At 46.3% G+C, this 18,843-nt stretch overlaps 1 protein-coding gene across 1 annotated transcript; it reads left to right on the top strand.

The window, feature by feature from the left end:
- The first annotated feature begins 1,004 nt into the window (after window positions 1–1,004).
- BATF (basic leucine zipper ATF-like transcription factor) lies at window positions 1,005–13,685 on the top strand. Its single transcript, XM_083167799.1, has 3 exons — window positions 1,005–1,809; window positions 1,883–1,987; window positions 13,179–13,685. The coding sequence occupies exons 1-3, from the start codon at window positions 1,669–1,671 to the stop codon at window positions 13,332–13,334; spliced, it is 402 nt and encodes a 133-aa protein (XP_083023925.1). The 5' UTR covers window positions 1,005–1,668; the 3' UTR covers window positions 13,335–13,685.
- The last annotated feature ends 5,158 nt before the right edge of the window (window positions 13,686–18,843 follow it).

Raw genomic sequence — 18,843 nt, 5'->3', positions numbered from 1 at the left:
GTGCTGACAACAGGCTCAGCATGTGCTCTCATATTGGCCCTTATTCTGATCTGTGCGGAAATTCCCGCATTCTTACGGAGCGGTCCGCACGCCACGGTGTTTTTCCGCATGCGGCCATCGTCCGTAGAAACGCCCACGTGTCCTCCGCATTCGGACGGACTCACTCTTTAAGAACAGGGCGTGTTTACGGACGACATACAAATCATGCGTGTGCGGGAGAAACACTCCGATTCGTCACGGTATTACAGAGTATTACAGAGTATGCTCGGGAATACCGCATCCGAACGGGAGCCAAGCGGTGCTACCGCACGTAAGCGGAGGATTTCCGCCAAACAACCCACTATGAAGTATCTTCTGCAATACATCACATGACCCACTTATTCAATTACCTACCCTCATAAAAAACAGCTTATTTGGAATTGGAATCAATTAGATTCCAATATATCCTTACAAGCATGCCTAACACATGCATAGCACACATTAACCCTTACAGCAATGTAAGTGCAATGGTTTCTATTAAAGCACTGACAAGCGGCCTATTAGTGAGTAATGAGTAAAGGAGTAGATTCTATTGGGTTCAGGTGTTAATGGTTGTAGTCATTAGGCGTACGTTCGCCTACCGCATGAACGAGTGGTGTCCGCAAAGCAATAGTACACTTGTGGACACCGCACATTTCTGCCCTTTTTTAATCGCGTGCATTCGGAGTGGTTTCCGAATGTACGCCCCCCAACATAAGTGTACTCCCCCGTGTCCGCCATGTTTCCGCCCCGTTTTGCCCACTTTGAAACTACGCCCATGTGTCATTCCGCATGACGCCCATAATACGCCCCTATTTCCAGACTGATAGCGGTGAACAGTTTTGGACGGGATTTGCCCGAACTGGTACCGAGTCAAGGCGTGGCACATGCGCGTAGCGTTCTCCACGCATGCGCAGACGTCGTAAAGACGCGATCCGTAAGTACGCGGTAAAGTCCGCGTCAATCAGAATAAGGGCCATTGTCAGTGAGACTCATGCTGAGCCTGCTGTCAGTACAGCACATGCTGTAGGTGTGTGCTGCTGCTGCCCGAGAGGGACAGAGTGGGAAGGGGGGTTAGATCAGGACCCACGCCCGCCCCTCCAGCAAGCCCAGGCCTGGGTAATTAGTACCCTCTTCCACCCCCCCCCCCCTCTCGGTGGCCCTGCGTTCATGTCGACACATGTTGACTGCCGAAAACCTGTAACAAAAAAAAATGAATGTCGACCTTTTCATGTGTTGATCATTTTCTTGTGTCACCCTTTTGTCAACATTGAACTTTTCCATATTTACCTTGTGCCTGTTCGACCAATTGATCCTCAGCTGTTGCATACAGACATGCTGAGTGCAGGTAGGCAGAACTCACATGCCGACACTCAGAGTAACGTTACATGAGAGCTCCTGCTTTCTGCCTGTTCTCCTGTGGGTGGAAACATGTCATACCTGTGACATCACTGTGTTTCCTCTCCTTCTTGTTTTTGTCTCGCCCTCTCGCCCCCTCAACACACTGCGCTGGGTTTTCCTGGGTGATTTTTGTGATCTGATTTTCTTATACTGTGACCTTTCCGAGATGTTTCTCTCATGTGACTTCCAGCTCAGGTCCCCACATAGGAAACCACAGGAGGAAGGTGAGAGCGTGATGGGTGGGGCCAGATGTTTAGCCAGCGGTCGTATACAGAGAGCAGGGGAGACGCCGGCAGACAGCGAGAGGTGTGGAGAGGACAGCAGGACATGCAACCAGACTCAGACAGCAATGAGCCAGGGTACAGCAGTTCCCCTTCCAGCCTCAGACAGGTACTGAGCCCATCCCTGGCTGCATAGGCCGCATGTCTCTGTGCCCGCTCTGGTGTCACCTCTCTGCTTGCAGGATTCTTCTGATGATATGAAGAAGGTTCAGAGGAGAGAGAAAAATCGTATAGCAGCGCAGAAGAGTCGCCAGAGGCAGACGGAGAAAGCTGATACTTTACACGTGGTGCGTAAGAGACTGGTATCACCTGTGCCACCCATCGCACAGGGTGGCACAGGAAGCCCCCACCCCTGCTCACACTGCCACCCTGCTTTAATGTTCCTGCCAGGGCTGCTAAACCCACCAATGTCTGCACCATTGTCCTGTATATATCACGTACTGCACTAATATCTGTATTCTGTGCATCACTAACCGTATACCCTGCTCTGTGCCCCCCAGTATCTGTATATGGTGCATCACTAACCGTATACCCTGCTCTGTGCCCCCCCCCAGTATCTGTATATGGTGTATCACTAACTGTATACCCTGCTCTGTGCCCCCCCCCCCCCAGTATCTGTATATGGTGCATCACTAACCGTATACCCTGCTCTGTGTCCCCCCAGTATCTGTATATGGTGTATCACTAATACCCCTTTTACACCAGAGGTTGGACCCGGGATATTGCCGCTCCAGTCCGGGGCATGGCATGGTGTAAATGGGCTGAAAAAAAAAAATAACACGGGTACTGTTCCCCGGGAATCTGACCCGGCAAATGTTCAGGGTCGGACACGGGGCTTATCCGGGGCTCAGGGTGGTGTAAATGGTCATTATCCGGGTTATTTGGTGGGTAGAGGGGCGCGAAGAGCTGATTGGTGCTTCTGCGGCTCTGGCAGATGATGTCATCTGATGGAGACCCGCACAGGGCGCATGTAGCAGCGCAGCAGCAGCGTTACCACGCTCTCTCCTTCGGCACAAATATTGGTGTCGAGATCTAGACCTCCCAGCCAAGAATTGTGCTCTCCTCCTCCAAGTGTGAAGCAAGTAGCACAGGGTGAGAAGCTGCTTCAAACTCTCAATTGCTGAAAAGTACAGCACAAACTGCAACACAGCTACTCCATCTGCCATCTTTGCTGCAATGCTGGGAGCAGAACCCACTCCCTCCCTTTTCCCTTTCTTGTGACCTCATCTCAAACAGCCCAAAGGTCCATTTTTAATGACACCAGCAAGGAAAGACAGGGCTGATCCGTTTTCAGTGTGAAATGGCCTTACCCGGGAATAACCCGGATTGAATTGCAGTGTAAATGGGGTCTGAGGCAGGGCAGCCCTGGCAATTTCCCGTGTTCGATTTCCCGAGTCCTACCCGGTATTCTGGTGTAAAAGTGGTATTACTGTATACCCTGCTCTGTTTCCCCCCCCCCCCCCTTCCAGTATCTGTATATGGTGCATCACTAATCATATACCCTGCTCTGTGCCCTGATAACTGTATACTGTTTGTCATCACCCATATACTCTGCACTATGCACCATTACCTGTGTACTCTGCCCTGTGCACTACTTCTTGTATACAGTGGTGAATTTCCTAGAGGTGGCACTTGTCGTGGTGGGGGGTGGCCAGGGCCGGATTAAGGGAGGGGGTCGCACAGGGAGTGAGTGCCCTCTATCTAGGGGCCCCCTGTGGTTGGCATGTATTTTATATATTTATATATATATATATATATATATATATATATATATATATATATATATATATATATATATATATATATCCAAAGAAGACGCGTCACTCCAGGGGAATATTTAGTAGAATAAAGCTCAATGCAGGTGCACAGGATCAAACATGCAAACGTTTCAATACATATAGTATCTTTTTCAAGGCGCCGTGTGCCCTGTCAACTAGGGCACATTGTTGTCTAGTTGACAGGGCACATGGCGCCTTGAAAAAGATACTATATGTATTAAAACGTTGGCATGTTTGATACTGTGCACCTGCATTGAGCTTTATTCTACTAAATATTACTGCAAAATCCCCCTGGAGTGACGCGTCTTCTTTGGATTCCTTACCTATATTTGTGTTGGCACCCGGGGTCAGTTGACTATTGAGGATTGAGTGCCGAATCATTCCCCTTTCTATCTATCTATCTTTCTATCTATCTATCTATCTATCTATCTATCTATATATATATATATATATATATATATATATAAATTAAAACTGCCTGTGAGCAGTTGAAACGGCTGTCGGGTAATACAGCGGTTACTTTCTACATGATGCAAACTTATTAAATTACCTATTCTTCAACGCTGTGTGCCGGCTCCATTCCTCCCGTCGTGGGTGGTAAGTGCTTTTTATTATCAACCTTTATGTGCCTGGCACCGGTTGTTAGAACGACTCCTCTTCCTGGAAAGTGTGTTGCTGCTGAAGTGCCTCTTTACTGGCTGCTCTGGGTAAATCTTTCCTTAACACTTACTAAGTATAAGGAATGGTGGCGAGTTGGTGGTGACGCAGGTTGCTGGGCTCATCACAATACAGTCAGGGTTACAGTACAGTCAGGGTTGGAGTACAATGTTGTCCTGGCCACTGGGACGCAATGGGATGACAGTAATGATGCTTATCGTCTCAGTTTGTATGATGCCTGCACCTTTGTGCACTTACCACTAGGTGTCAGTGGTGTTACTAGGCTTACATTGGCTTCCTGCATTTGTATTACACAATTATTACAATCCTGTCTGGAGAGAGGGAAGCCAGCCCCAGTAGCCAATCCAGACTGAGCCTCTTATCTCGGCACTGTACAATTAGGACAGAGGTGAAATGGGGCAAAGCCGGTGCCGCTGCCAGATAATGGGTCACAATACACCTCTGATGCAATAGAGGAATGATAGACAGAATCTGGTTGGCTTCTATCGGCAACATCAGACCTTTTAATCTTTAGATGCTTTAGTACATTTATTCCTAGACTCAGGGCGATATCCATATGGGAAAATCAGAATGGAATACGGTCATTCGGTCACCAGCAAGTTGTTAGACAGTTATTAGGTCGACATGCAAGAAGATCGACATGAGTCTAGGTCCACATGGGTTAGGTCGGCAGGGTCATTAGGTCAATATGGGTTAGGTCGACAGTCAAAATGTAGACATGGGGTTTTTCACTGTTTTTATGCCGACAGGCGGTATTTCATGCCCTACCATCCACTTGGGCATGGTGGCAGAATTAAATAGTGTGCCGAGCACAGCAAGGCACCGAGCCCGAAGCATGGCGAGGAGACATGGTGCACTTTAACCTGTGCCCATGTTGACTGTTACATAGGGCCTTATTCTAGTTCACTCTTTCTGACAAAATCCTTCTTAGATGGACAAAACCATGTGCACTGCAGGTGGGGCAGATGTTACTTGTGCAGAGAGAATTAGATTTGGGTGGGGTTTTACTTCAAAGTGAGATCTATATTGCAGTGTAAAAATAAAGCAGTCAGTATTTACCCTGCACAGAAACAAAATAACTCCCCTAAATCTAATTCTCTCTGCACATTTTACATCTGCCCCCCTGCAGTGCACATGGTTTTGTCCATCTAAGAAGGATTTTGTCAGAAAGAGTGAACTAGAATAAGGCCCATAGTCACATAGTATTTAAGGCTGAATAAAGACTCACGTCCATCTAGGTCAACCTTGGTGTATTAGCTTCATCCCTTGTTATACATAGTGTATACTGATATATTTAAGGACAGATTGTGATTATTGCTTGTACCCCTGTATGTTTTTAACCAATAGATGTTTTTCCAACCTTATTTTAAACGTATTTATTGTATCTGCCGACACCACATCTCCAGGAAGAGAGTTCCATAGTTTGGCTGCCCTGACTGTAAAAAAAAGTTTTCTTCTAAGGGAAATCTTCTTTCCTCTAATCTAAACTCATGTCCTCGTGTCCTTGAGTCCTTCCTTACAGTAAAAAGGGCATCTAACAGTTCCTTATATTGGCCCCTGATATATTTGTACATGTTAAGCATGTCCCCCCCTTAAATGTCTCTTTTCTAGCATAAACAATCCTAAATGATTCAATCTGTCTTCATAGCTTAAATTCTCCATTCCCCTAATAAGCTTTGTTGCTCTTCTTTGGACTTTTTCCAGTTCTATGATGTCCTTTTTATAGTGCAGGGCCCAGAATTGTTCTCCATATTCTAGATGTGGTCTAACCCAGTGGCGGATTAAGCACGGGGCGACAGGGACGGTCACCCTGGGCCCCCACACATTTGGGGGGCCCCACACTAGCACTGCTGCCAGTGTGGGGCTCCTGTTGCCCCGTGCTTGCGCAGCCCTGTCCTTGCAGCGGTCTGGGCAGTCGGTGACGGCTGGGGTCCCTGCCGCGAATGGGAAGTCAGCGGCGGGGTCCATGCGGCGGGTGGAAACTAGTAGCCAATACTGCTGCAGGTACCCGGCACTGACTTCTCATACACTGCAGGGATCCCGGCCTGGCGGCTGCCGCTGACTGCCCAGACCGCTGCAGAGACCCTCTAACCGCCTGACCAGGTACCGTACCAGCCTTGCCGTCCAGGGCCCCCACAGACCTTAATCCACCACTGGTCTAGCCAATGCTTTTGTACAATGGCAAAATGACATTTGAGTTCCTAGTCTCCATACCCCTTTTAATGCATGCTAGCATCCTGTTGGCCTTATTTGTTGCTTTATGACATTGAGCACTACACCCCAGTTTGTTATCTATTTGGACTCCTAGGTCCTTTTCAAGTTCTGAATTACCCATATATCTATATAATTACTTAGGTTATAGCTAGCACATTGATTATGTTTCCCCAGATGCAGAACCTTGCATTTATCCGCATCGAACCTCATTTTCCTTTTTTTTATTTGCCCACTCGTCTAATTTATTAAGATCGCTCTGAAGCGTGGAGACATCCTCGGTTGATCTAATTACTCTGCTCAGTTTTGTGATATCAGCAAAGATGGAAACATTGCTGAGTATACCCACCCCAATATCATTAATAAATATATTAAATAAAAGTGGTCCCAGCACCGGGATGTAGTTACAATCCCGGCGTTCAGAATCCCGATGGCGGAATCCCGACCGCCGAAAAGCCGACACTTTCTCCCTCCTGGGGTGTCCATGACACCCCTGGAGGGAGAATAAATTAGTGTGCCGAGCGTAGCGAGGCACCGGGCCCGCTGCGTGGCGAGCGCAGCAAGCCCGCAAGGGGGGGCGATCCACGTCCCCCCCCTTGTCGGCATTTCGGCTGTCGGGATTCCGGCTTCGGGATTCTGAACGCCGGGATCCCGACCGCCGGGATTCAATACTGAATCCCTAGCACCGAGAAGAGCACATCTACTGCATTTCCATTATCGAGGTTGTTGCTGACATCCTCATAAAAGCCAAGTAAACTTGTTTGGCATGGTCGATTCTTCACAAACCCATGTTGGTTATACTGATTAGCCTGTGAAGCTCTAAATATTTTTGGATCCCATCCCTTAAAAAAATGTACCCACTATAGATGTTAAGCTCACAGGTCTGTAGTTAGCTGGTACCTTACAAGATGAATATAAGTTCTCAAAAATGTAATACAGAGGGGTTGCTAATTCCTCCCTTAATTTCATTAGTACCCTAGGATGAATCCCGTCTGGGCCTGGGGATTTGTTTGTTTTGTTTTTGCTGAGCCGTAATGTTATCTCATCTGTCGTGAAAGTGATTTTAAGATCTGGCTTGCTTGTCCCATTTGTGGTACCTGTATGCTCCACTCTCTGCTCTCCCCTAGTAAACACTGATAAGAAAACTCATTTAACAATTCTTATCCTCTGTAAAGCTTTTACCGTTCATATTGTTTAATGGGCCTATTTGCTCTTTAATTATTTGTTTACTATTGATGTATTTGAAAAACTTCTTGGGATTGGTTTTGCTCTCAGTGGCAATGCGCTCTTCATTTTCCTTTTTAGCTATTTTTATTACCCCTTGAACACCTTTTCGTTCACGTTATCCTTGTAAACTGTGTCAACATTCGGGTAAAAAAACAGTGGAAAACCTAATTTTGACGCTGTGGCGGTTTTTACCTATGGGCTGCAGGGCTGCAGCCCACCCAGGTAAAATCCGCCACTGTAGAGAAGCCAGATGCAGTCTGTTAGACTGCACTGGCTTCACTGTGACCGGGATGCCTTTCTGTGGGCCGCTGTGCAAAATCGGCAATTGCGCATGCGCAGTACCTATATCAGTACTGCGCACATGCTGGTCCTGGTGCCTGTCATATTGTACAGGCGCCGGGACCAAGATTCCTTCTATGGCAGGGTTGCCGACTCTCCCGGAATGACCGGGAGTCTCCCGAAAATCGAGACCCCTCTCGTCCCCGGAAGGGTGGGCAACCCTCCCGGATTCAGGGGGGACCCCCCCTGCGACCCGGATCGAGGCATTAAAATGCCGCGGAGCTAACATGACACAATCGCATCATTTTAGCCCCGCCACCTCCACAAGATCCGTGAATTCGGCAGTTTACCATCATGGGGGCGGCGGCTTGGTGACGTCACACAAGCCCTGCCCCCTGAGCGGCTGCTGGAACTCTCTATGGGCTCCCAAAGCAGCCCATAGAAGCTTGCCGTATGCGCAGTACATATGTTTGTACTGCGCATGCACCAGTCCCGGAGCCTGTGATCATAGCACAGGCGTCGGGGGCAGGAGGAGAGTGGCAGCGGCGGCGACAAGGGGAGGGGGGTGCCTGCATCACGGTACCCCTGCTCCAGCCAGAGGCAGCCCCCCTCCCCCAAAAAGGTAGGAGCCACCACTGCATAATGACTGTCCAACAACTTGCTATTGACCAATTGATCCACATCCATCAGATTTATATCATCGCCATGTCAGCGTCTAATGATGCCCATAGTAGGCTTTCCATTCCCTGTGCAGGGACACAGATCTGCACCAGGGTCCGGCTTGTAGGTTACTATTCCGAAGCAATGTCTATGTGAATGGGAAATGTTGACTATATATGTGTGTTTACCGTCGCCACGTCCTTTATTGGAGTATTACATGTATTGAATGCATTAATGGCTATTTTCTTTATTTCCTTCAAGGTCATGCTGGTGTTTGTGGCTCAAAAAACAGCAGCATGCCCTTCAGGGCAAATGGCTGTTAGTGCATGCTGGGTCTGGTAGTTCTGAAACAGAGGCGTAACTCTGGTTGGCAATGTAGACATCTGCCACAGGGCTCCTGCTCCAAAAGGGGCACCTCTCCTCCCCTGCCGAGTTTGTATCAGTTAATTGAAAGCCGTCCATATCACTTACCCTCCTAGCAGGACCATAGACATCACACTTTCTTTATGCCAAACATAATTTTAGCAAGTATTAAAACCCATGACCTGTTGCACTAGAAGCAGACACCTAACCGATTGGAAGCATGAGAATTCTAGCTATAGGGAGTCACCACACTACATCGCTCTGACTAATAGTAATGGTTTTGAAATAACAATTATACATAGTTAGAATCTGTAGATTTACAGTACAGGAGCAAATAGATCTCTCAGTAAGGTGTCTGACTCCAGTGAGAGAGGTCATAGGTTCTAATCCTGGGTATGACTGCTAAGCAGTTGGAACAAACTTAGGTTACTCCAAAATATCTATTGTCCCCCTGAGTCCCTGCTATGCTCTAGTTGCAGGTGCGGCCTCGGACCCGCTTAAATCTTCATTTTATTTGGGATTACTTTGGGTGTGCTAATTTCAGGTGGATTAAATGTTCCACTTATAGCTCTGAATTGATGATTATAACACATACTTGGGTCTGATATATATATAATGAATGTTGAATATATAAGATCATCAGATGTTGCTATTCTATACCACACCCCTTAGCAACTGTATATTGCTATAGTCTATAGTTACCACTCTTTTCAATGTCTCCTAGTACAAAGGTGATCCGGCTGCGATATCCAGTTATTATTGGTAAGTATGAAGTTAATTGACCAGTTAACAAATACAGCGGTCAATTAACCTGATTCATACCATTCTTAAGTGGATATTAGTAGTTAGATAATACAATCATATTGGAGTCTTTGTGCTATGAGACATTGGACATAGGGCCTTATTCATATCTGAGCTCAGTACAAATTTGTTTGGAAAATGGGCAAAACCATGTGCACTGCAGGTGGGGCAAATGTAACCTGTATAGAGAGAGTTAGATTTATTTTGTTTCTGTGCAGGGTAAATACTGGCTGCATTATTTTTACACTGCAATTTAGATTTCAGTTTCAGCACACCCCACCCAAATCTAACTCTCTCTGCACAGGTTACATCTGCTCCACCTGCAGTGCACATGGTTTTGCCCTTTTTCCAATCAAATTTGTACTGAGCTCAGATCTGAATAAGGGCCATAGTGGTAACTGCAGACTACTATACAGGTGCTGGTTATTAACCTGTCAGTCTGTTCTTGCCAGTGCCAGGAAACAAGTATATTACTTAATATTTTAATATCGGAAGGATGACTTTTATGATGCTGTTGCCTGAAAAGGGTTCAGTATGTAACAAACTAAAGTTCTAATTACTAATACCCAATAAAGGTTGTAGTTTATACAGGTTGAGTATCCCTTTTCCAAATATCAGTTATCCAAATTATTCTGAAAACCATACATGTGAAAGTGAACAAAAAAAAATTCTTGCTAAAAACCTACTATGGACATCTGTAACAGCACTACTGAGGACATGATATGTAACTGGCACTACTGGGGACATTATATATAACTGCACTACTGGGGACATTATATGTAACTGCACTACTGGGGACATGATATGTGACTGCACTACTGAGGACATGATATGTAACTGGCACTACTGGGGACATTATATGTAACTGCACTACTGGGGACATTATATGTAACTGCACTACTGGGGACATTATATATAACTGCACTACTGGGGACATTATATATAACTGCACTACTGGGGACATTATATATAACTGGCACTACTGGGGACATGATATGTAACTGGCACTACTGGGGACATGATATGTAACTGCACTACTGGGGACATTATATGTAACTGCACTACTGGGGACATTATATGTAACTGCACTACTGGGGACATTATATATAACTGCACTACTGGGGACATTATATGTAACTGCACTACTGGGGACATGATATGTAACTGGCACTACTGGGGACATTATATATAACTGCACTACTGGAGACATTATATGTAACTGCACTACTGGGGACATTATATGTAACTGCACTACTGGGGACATTATATGTAACTGCACTACTGGGGACATGATATGTAACTGGCACTACTGGGGACATTATATATAACTGCACTACTGGGGACATTATATGTAACTGCACTACTGGGGACATTATATATAACTGCACTACTGAGGACATGATATGTAACTGGCACTACTGGGGACATGATCTGTAACTGGCACTACTGGGGACATTATATATAACTACACTACTGAGGACATGATATGTAACTGGCACTACTGGGGACATGATATGTAACTGGCACTACTGGGGACATTATATATAACTACACTACTGAGGACATGATATGTAACTGGCACTACTGGGGACATGATATATAACTACACTACTGAGGACAAGATATGTAACTGGCACCACTGGGGACATTATATGTAACTGGCACTACTGAGGACATGATATGTAACGTTCACTACTGGGGACATGATATGTAACTGCACTACTGGGGACATGATATGTAACTGGCACTACTGGGGACATGATATGTAACTGGCACTACTGAGGACATGATATGTAATACCCCTTTTACACCAAAAACCCTGGTCGGACCCTGGTCTTTGAACACTGGAGTTTCCAGGAGCTGACCCTGCTTTATACCCCATTTACACAGCACTTCGACCAGGGTCGGACCTGGGTCTGCATCATTTACACTGGACCTGGGTCAGCCCTGCTTTTTCCTGTGGATGTCATAAAAAATGCTTGCTTCATTGACCCTGTCAGCTGGTGCCTGCGGCGGGGTCAGCAGTGACTGACAGACGCGTCGGGGTTGCCGTCATGTAAGGTGACGTCAGCGGGGGTATCCCCTGTAACCCTTGCCACTTTGTATCTGAGTTTCAAAATTGATCACAACGTTACATTTACTCCCTTCATTAACAAAATATCCAGCTCATCCAGACCAATTTATCAGCAACAAGTGTCTCTGCTTATTGGACATACAGCTTCACTTTAACATCAGCAGACACTGGTATTCTCATTTTCTCCAAGTCCCGATAGTCGCACAGTGCAAACCACTTGCATACACAGCACCTGCCCGTACTGCACAGACCGGAGCTTCTACTGCGTTCACTTAACATTAGATAGCCGCGCACATACATAGAGTTACAGGGGATACCCCCGCTGACGTCACCTTACATGACGGCAACTCCGCACGGCGCGGCTGTCAGACACCGCTGACCCCGCCATAGGCACCAGCTGACAGCGTCAATGAAGGAGGAACTGGCGCCCTTTCTTAAGGTATTTATATGGAGGCGATGCTGGCTGCGGCTGCTGCTGTAACTCCCCGCTACAGCCGCGGGGTCCCTGAGTCGAATGGGCTGTCACTGGCAGAGTCCCTGCGACGGATGGAAACTACTAGTTTCCGTCCGCCTTAGGGACCCCTGCCACTGACATCCCATTCGCCGCAGGGACCTTGTGGCTGCAGGGGGGAGTTAAGCGTTACAGCAGCTGCCGCCAGCACCCCCTCCGTCTCCCCCCTCAGCAGCCTGACAGCTTCTTCCCCCCTCAGCAGCCTTACCGCTTCTCCCCCCCTCAGCAGCAGTAGACATCCCCCCACTCCTGCAGCAGAGGGGACAGCGCTGCACGCCGTGGAAGGAACCGCTGCGGGTGCTTCAACCCGCAGCGACCATTTACACCGGTCTCTACACGGGTCCTGACCGTGTTCTACCCAGGTCAGGACCTGGGTAGAGGACCCGTGTAAATGGACACGGCTTCACCCCATTTACACCGCCGCAGATCCGGGTCTGACCCGCCGCTGACCCGGATTTTTCGGCGGTGTAAAAGGGGTATAACTGGCACTACTGAGGACGAGATGTGTAACTGGAACTAAATATGTACAAGAAAATGATTGCTTGGCATTCAAATTCAGTGCCTGGCATGGTACTTTATTTCATGTTTTGAAAACTTGTTTTATGCACAAATAAAATTGATTTATGTGTTTGATGTGTGTATACAGCATAATTGCAAGATACTTCAAGATACATCATTGAAATATAAAAAATATTCTGAAATACAGAATAATCCGTTATCCAAAATTCTTCTGGTCCAGAGCATTTTGGATAAGGGATACTCAACCTGTATGGTTTCCCAGTGGGAATTCTGCCAATGGACATTTCTCATTGGCTGAGAAAAGCAGATCCTGCGTCGGTGTATCCCAACGAGCTTGGTAACTGAATCTCACTGACGTATCTCTTATTCCTTTGCAGGAGAGCGAGAATCTGGAGCGACTGAATTCCGCTCTGCGCAGGGAGATTCGTGGCCTGCGCGAGGAGCTGAAGTATCTGACGTGCGTCCTGAGCAGCCACCAGGCTGTGTGCCTCTTGGGTTCCCAGAAGCAGGCACAGTCACGCTACCAGCACTGACACACTTGTGCCTCACTGGTGAACACACAGTAGAAACTGTTATCCACAGAGTGTCCTTATGGCTGGCTGTACGAAGTGCGGTTATCTGGGATCCATTGCTGTATTCTGCAGCTGAGGAGATGGAAGCACCAAGAGTTCCTCATTTCTGTTTCACAATTACAGATGGCTTTTACAAAACCTTGTGAGTCATAAGTGCTGATTTCCACCAACACGTACAGTTCATATGTGAGAAAGACATGTTAAATGTTCTGCAAGTACATTTATTATTATTATTTATTTATTTACAGTTTCTTATATAGCGCAGCAGATTTCGTTGCGCTTTACATTTTTAGATAGTGATAAAACAAACTGGGTAACAACAGACAGACTTGGAGGTAGGAGGGCCCTGCTGCAAGCTTACAGTCTATAGGGATATAGGAGGGAAACACAAGGACAGGCACCAGTAATAGATGTGATCCAATATTTATACCTCCACCTGCGTACACGTGAGTGTGATCCAATATTTATACCTCCACCTGCATACACGTGTGATGCAATATTTATACCTCCACCTGCATACATGTGAGTGTGATCCAATATTTATACCTCCACCTGCATACATGTGGGTGTGGTCCAATATTTATACCTCCACCTGCATACATGTGAGTGTGGTCCAATATTTATACCTCCACCTGCGTACACATGAATGTAATCCAATATTTATACCTCCACATGGGAACATGACCTATATTTATAACTCCACCTGCGTACACATGAGTGTGATCCAATATTTATACCTCCACCTGGGAACATGTGAGTGTGACCTATATTTATACCGCCACCTGTGTACACATGAGTTTGATCCAATATTTATACCTCCACCTGCGTACACGTGTGATGCAATATTTATACCTCCACCTGCGTACATGTGAGTGTGATCCAATATGTACACCTCCACCTGTGTACATGTGAGTGTGATCCAATATTTATACCTCCATATGGGAACACGTGAGTGTGATCCAATATTTATACCTCCACCTGGGTACAGGTGAGTGTAATCCAATATTTGTACCTCCACTCCACCTGCAAACATGCGAGTGTGATCCAATATTTGTACCTCCACTCCACTTGCAAACATGTGAGTGTGATCCAACATATATACCTCCACTCGTTATGGGGCAGTGCGGTTAGCGCGGGTCACCTCTGGGTCAGCACTGATCACGCATGTGTAGACCCCCCCAACACCCTGACAGGCTCCTTTCTGTACACAGGATTCTTATTAATTGACTCCTAAGAGCAGTGTCCCAGGGACTAGTACTTAGTGCCACATTCCTCAGCATAAATCGGTGGCACAATCTCCCAGGAGTGCGTATTCATCACACTCTGGGCCAGGGGCCAAAGGCCCAGCGATCCCCGTGTGAAACCGTCTGCGTGTTCTTCCCATATCTGAGGTCAGTCTATCAGTTTCTGTTTATTGTGTTCAAGGTTTAAGTAGCTGAAGAGTCTGATATCGCTGAAGTTGGGAGAGTCTATGGGGACATTCCACAGGCCGCACACGTCTCAGGGCCAATACATGTTGTGTAAGTGACCTGGAATAATAGTGTGTATGTATGAATGTTATTAGTATTATTATGTATGGAATGTAGGCTGTAACGAGCAGGGCCCTCCTCCCTTGTGCTTTTCTCTCTTTTAATAAATCCTGCCATCTGCTGATGCAGCTATGGTTATGTCCCTTATACTTGTCCTCTATTGCATACCTTCCAACTTTCCTCAGAAGCAAGGAGAGACGCTTGCACGAATCAAAGACGTGCCTAAAATTTAGGATCGTGACCTTGTGACCAGGGGGTGTGGCCTACGATTGCAGCACTCTCACAAAGCCATGCCTCCATTTTTGTAACTGTAGGGCAGCTGCTGGCCCTGCCCCCTTTGCCTCTGCAGAGCAATGACGGATGGGGGGTACTGCCAACTGCCCCTCCCCCCCCCCACACACACACATACAACCACGAGCCACTGGACAGTCCCCAAAAAATGTGACTGTCCCATGGAAATTAGGACAGTTGGGAGGTAAGTCTATTGTATTCAACTGTAAGCCGGTAAGCGGTACATCTGTCAGAATGAACTTAGGTCTACAGTCAATAGGTCGACCCCACTAGGTCGACTGGCAGGAAGGTCGACCTGACTTAAGGTCGACATGGGCCAAGGTCGACATGACTTAAGGTCGAATTTGCATAAAGGTCAACATGAGGAAGGTCGACTGGTCATAAGGTCGACATGGGTTTTTCACTGTTTTTTGATCCGAATGTCGACACAGTCGACATGGACACAGTTGGCAATGAGAATCGGACCCTCGCATCGCTCGCTTCGCTCGCAGTGCTTCGGGCACGGTGCCTCGCTGCGCTCGGCACACTATTTTATTCTCCCACCACGCCCTAGTGGATGGTAGGGCATGAAATACCGCCTGTCGGCACATGTCGGCTCAAAAAACAGTGAAAAACCCATGTCGACCTTATGACCAGTCGACCTTCCTCATGTCGACCTTTATGCAAATTCGACCTTAAGTCATGTCGACCTTGGCCCATGTCGACCTTAAGTCAGGTCGACCTTCCTGCCAGTCGACCTAGTGGGGTCGACCTAATGACTGTAGACCTAAGTTCATTCTAATAGATGACCGCTTCCCGTAAGGCACTGTTTCCTATTTTGCTTTTGGTCACTGCAGAGCGCTTGCGGCACCATATAAATGATACTAATAATGATAATAATTATCAAATTGCAGAAGGATGACTATTATGAGTGATTTATTTCTAGAATTACCACATTAAAGGTCTTGGTCTGTAGATTTGCAGAATTATAATAGCACTGTAATTGTTTGCTTTGATTTGGAATGATATGGCAAAACGTCCACATGCTCATTACAATTCATCACCATTGTGCTCTGGAAAATGTGACAGTTGGTGAACTCTCTCTGTGTACCTGCCCTGTGACCTGGAACACGTGACCTGCTGGCTGGTTTGAAAACAGTGACAGTTATTTTCACCGGCCCCTAAGCAGAGATTTTTTTTCACCCCTAACGGGGTAAAAAGTGTTAACATGTCCTGCCCAGCGACCTTTGCCCAGATGAAATCAGCTAGTTACAGTATTATTATTTATATAAAGTGGCGTAATAGGGAAGTACAGTTACACACATATAAAGGAAAGCAGATAATTATGTGTCATGTTTAAGGCGTCTAATGCATTATTGAGATGAACCTTTTCTTTCAACTTAAACCTTGGTTACCCCTAGCAGTAAATCACACGGACACATGACCTGAAATAACTCACACGGACACGTGACCTGAAATAACGACACGGACAACCACTGCATAAGTTTAAAAAGGTAAAGGGTATTTATTATGGTATGACCCTATTGAAAGGGATGGCCTAGAGAGCGCTTGACGACCAGCCAGTCATAAACGTTAGCAATGGCGGCGACTACAACGCCCCAACTTGTAACTAGGGCGAGGAACCGCCCCCATTGAATTCAAAGCCAGCCTGCGCTGTGACTGTCTTGCCGCCCCTCCTAGGGCCTAATGAGGACAGTTCTAAAAGTGTCCTGCGTCCCCCCTCGGGGGCAGAACTCACCAGCCTTCCTGGCAGAGGGTGGCAATACCTCACAGTGACCACCTGTACTTCAAACTGGACTGCTGATCGAGAGCGCCCTCCCGCCAATTAAATTTAAAATTGATGAGAGCCAAATTTGGGTGACGGCCGAAAGGCCATGTGGTAGGTTAGCACAAGGGAGGGAGGGTGGAAATCCAGACTCAAGAGGAAGATGGATCACCTGACTACCTCTTATATACCTCCACCTAAGCTACCACCCCTTCTACACCTGATTGGCTACCCCATCTACACTGCACTTCTATGAGTAAGTGACACTCTGATTTCTATCTTTGTCATACCATCTCAAACTGCACCGACTCTTATATTCCCTCATGCCTAGGCAGCCCTCGCTCTCTCTTATCACTGTAACTTTGAATGATAACATAATTTGCCTTTACCATCTCGGATTAATATGCAGGTATAACGCTCTTACAGACTGTATCTTCTTCCATCGTTTTCTGACTCCAGCGGTTATCTGCCACAGGTCAGAGGTGACCTCACTTCAGCGTCAAGTTGCAGTGAGTTGGTGTGTACTTTGTGTGTTACACGTATGACTAGAACAGAGTCCACATACAGAGATCCATAGTGATACTGAGAGGCTTCTGCAGGGAATCGCCAGCTTTTGCTGGCGATTCCCTCCACAGCGCTGACACTGCGGAGGTGGGGGGGGGGAGTTGTTAGAGAATATAGGGTTAGAGCATCTCGCCCATTTGGATGTTAGCTGTCTACTGACATACATGTACACATGCATGTAGATTTGTTTAGGGCAGTCTGGATGGGCCAAGTGGTTCTTATCTGTCGTCAAACTTCTATTCTTCTATCTAATATACAGCCAGAGAGAAGTGGCACTGTGTACTATAGTGTACTACAGTATAGGGAAAGACGCACTGGTATTCCATACCAATATGCAATCCAAGACAAGTAGTACTGTGCACACATCCATAAGTACAGTACAATGAAAGACACCAAAGGACAACAATGTGCAGCCCAAGGGAAGTAGTACTGTGTACTTACCCATATATAGGGAAAAACACAATGGTATACCAATATGCAATCCAAGAGAAGTTGTACTGTGCACATGCACATAAATATACTATAGGAAAAACACAATGGTATACCAATATGCAATCCAAGAGAAGTGGTACTATGCACATGTACAGTATAATGAAAGACTCCAAGTGACATGACAACAATATGCAGACCAAGAGAAGTGGTACTATGCACACGCACAAACATATAGCATATGGAAAAACATCAAGAGACAACAATGAGTAGCTCAAGAGAAGTGGTACTGTGCACATGCACAAACATGGCATATGGAAAAACACCAAGGGACAATAATTAGCAGCCCAGGAGGACTAGTACTGTGCATGTGCACAAACATATAGCATACAGAAAAACACCGACAGCAATGTGCAGCCCAAGATAAGTTGTACTGTGCACATGCCCATAAATAAAGTATAATGAAAGAAAATAGGAAAGGGCAATAAGCGGTGCTCCAGCTTTTGCAGAACTACACATCCCAGCAGGCTGCTCTAGTATCAGGGCAGGGACTGTAGTGGCTGCACTACATTCAGGCATATATTACTGCTTTATTTCCTACATAATCACATTCATATGATTTTATTTATTTACAGTTTCTTATATAGTGCCCCATATTCCGTTGAGCTTTACAATTGGAAACAACAGTTATAAAACAAACTGGGTAGTAACAAACCGACATAGAGGTAGGAGGGCCCTGCTCGCAAGCTTACACTTTATAAGAAGTAAAAAAGATGGTAACTAATGTTATAATTGCATCGTTTTTATTATTAGTAGTGATTAGTATTATTATACATTATTATGCGTTATTGTATCTGATTATAACGGGGCACTGTCTGGTGGTAGAAGGGTG

The sequence above is a fragment of the Crinia signifera genome, chromosome 12 (genome assembly GCF_055691185.1).
Source record: "Crinia signifera chromosome 12, ASM5569118v1, whole genome shotgun sequence".
NCBI classification, from domain to species: Eukaryota; Metazoa; Chordata; class Amphibia; order Anura; family Myobatrachidae; genus Crinia; species Crinia signifera.
The sequence above is the reverse complement of the archived record's forward strand: the minus strand, read 5'-3'. Positions and strand labels throughout refer to the sequence as shown.

Bases quoted from the DNA above. Each gene is read 5' to 3' on its own strand.
- BATF (XM_083167799.1), top strand. From the start codon at position 1,669: ATGTTTAGCCAGCGGTCGTATACAGAGAGCAGGGGAGACGCCGGCAGA. The intron at 1,810-1,882 runs GTACTGAGCCCA...CTCTGCTTGCAG, and splicing joins CCCCTTCCAGCCTCAGACAG to GATTCTTCTGATGATATGAA. The intron at 1,988-13,178 runs GTGCGTAAGAGA...ATTCCTTTGCAG, and splicing joins AAGCTGATACTTTACACGTG to GAGAGCGAGAATCTGGAGCG.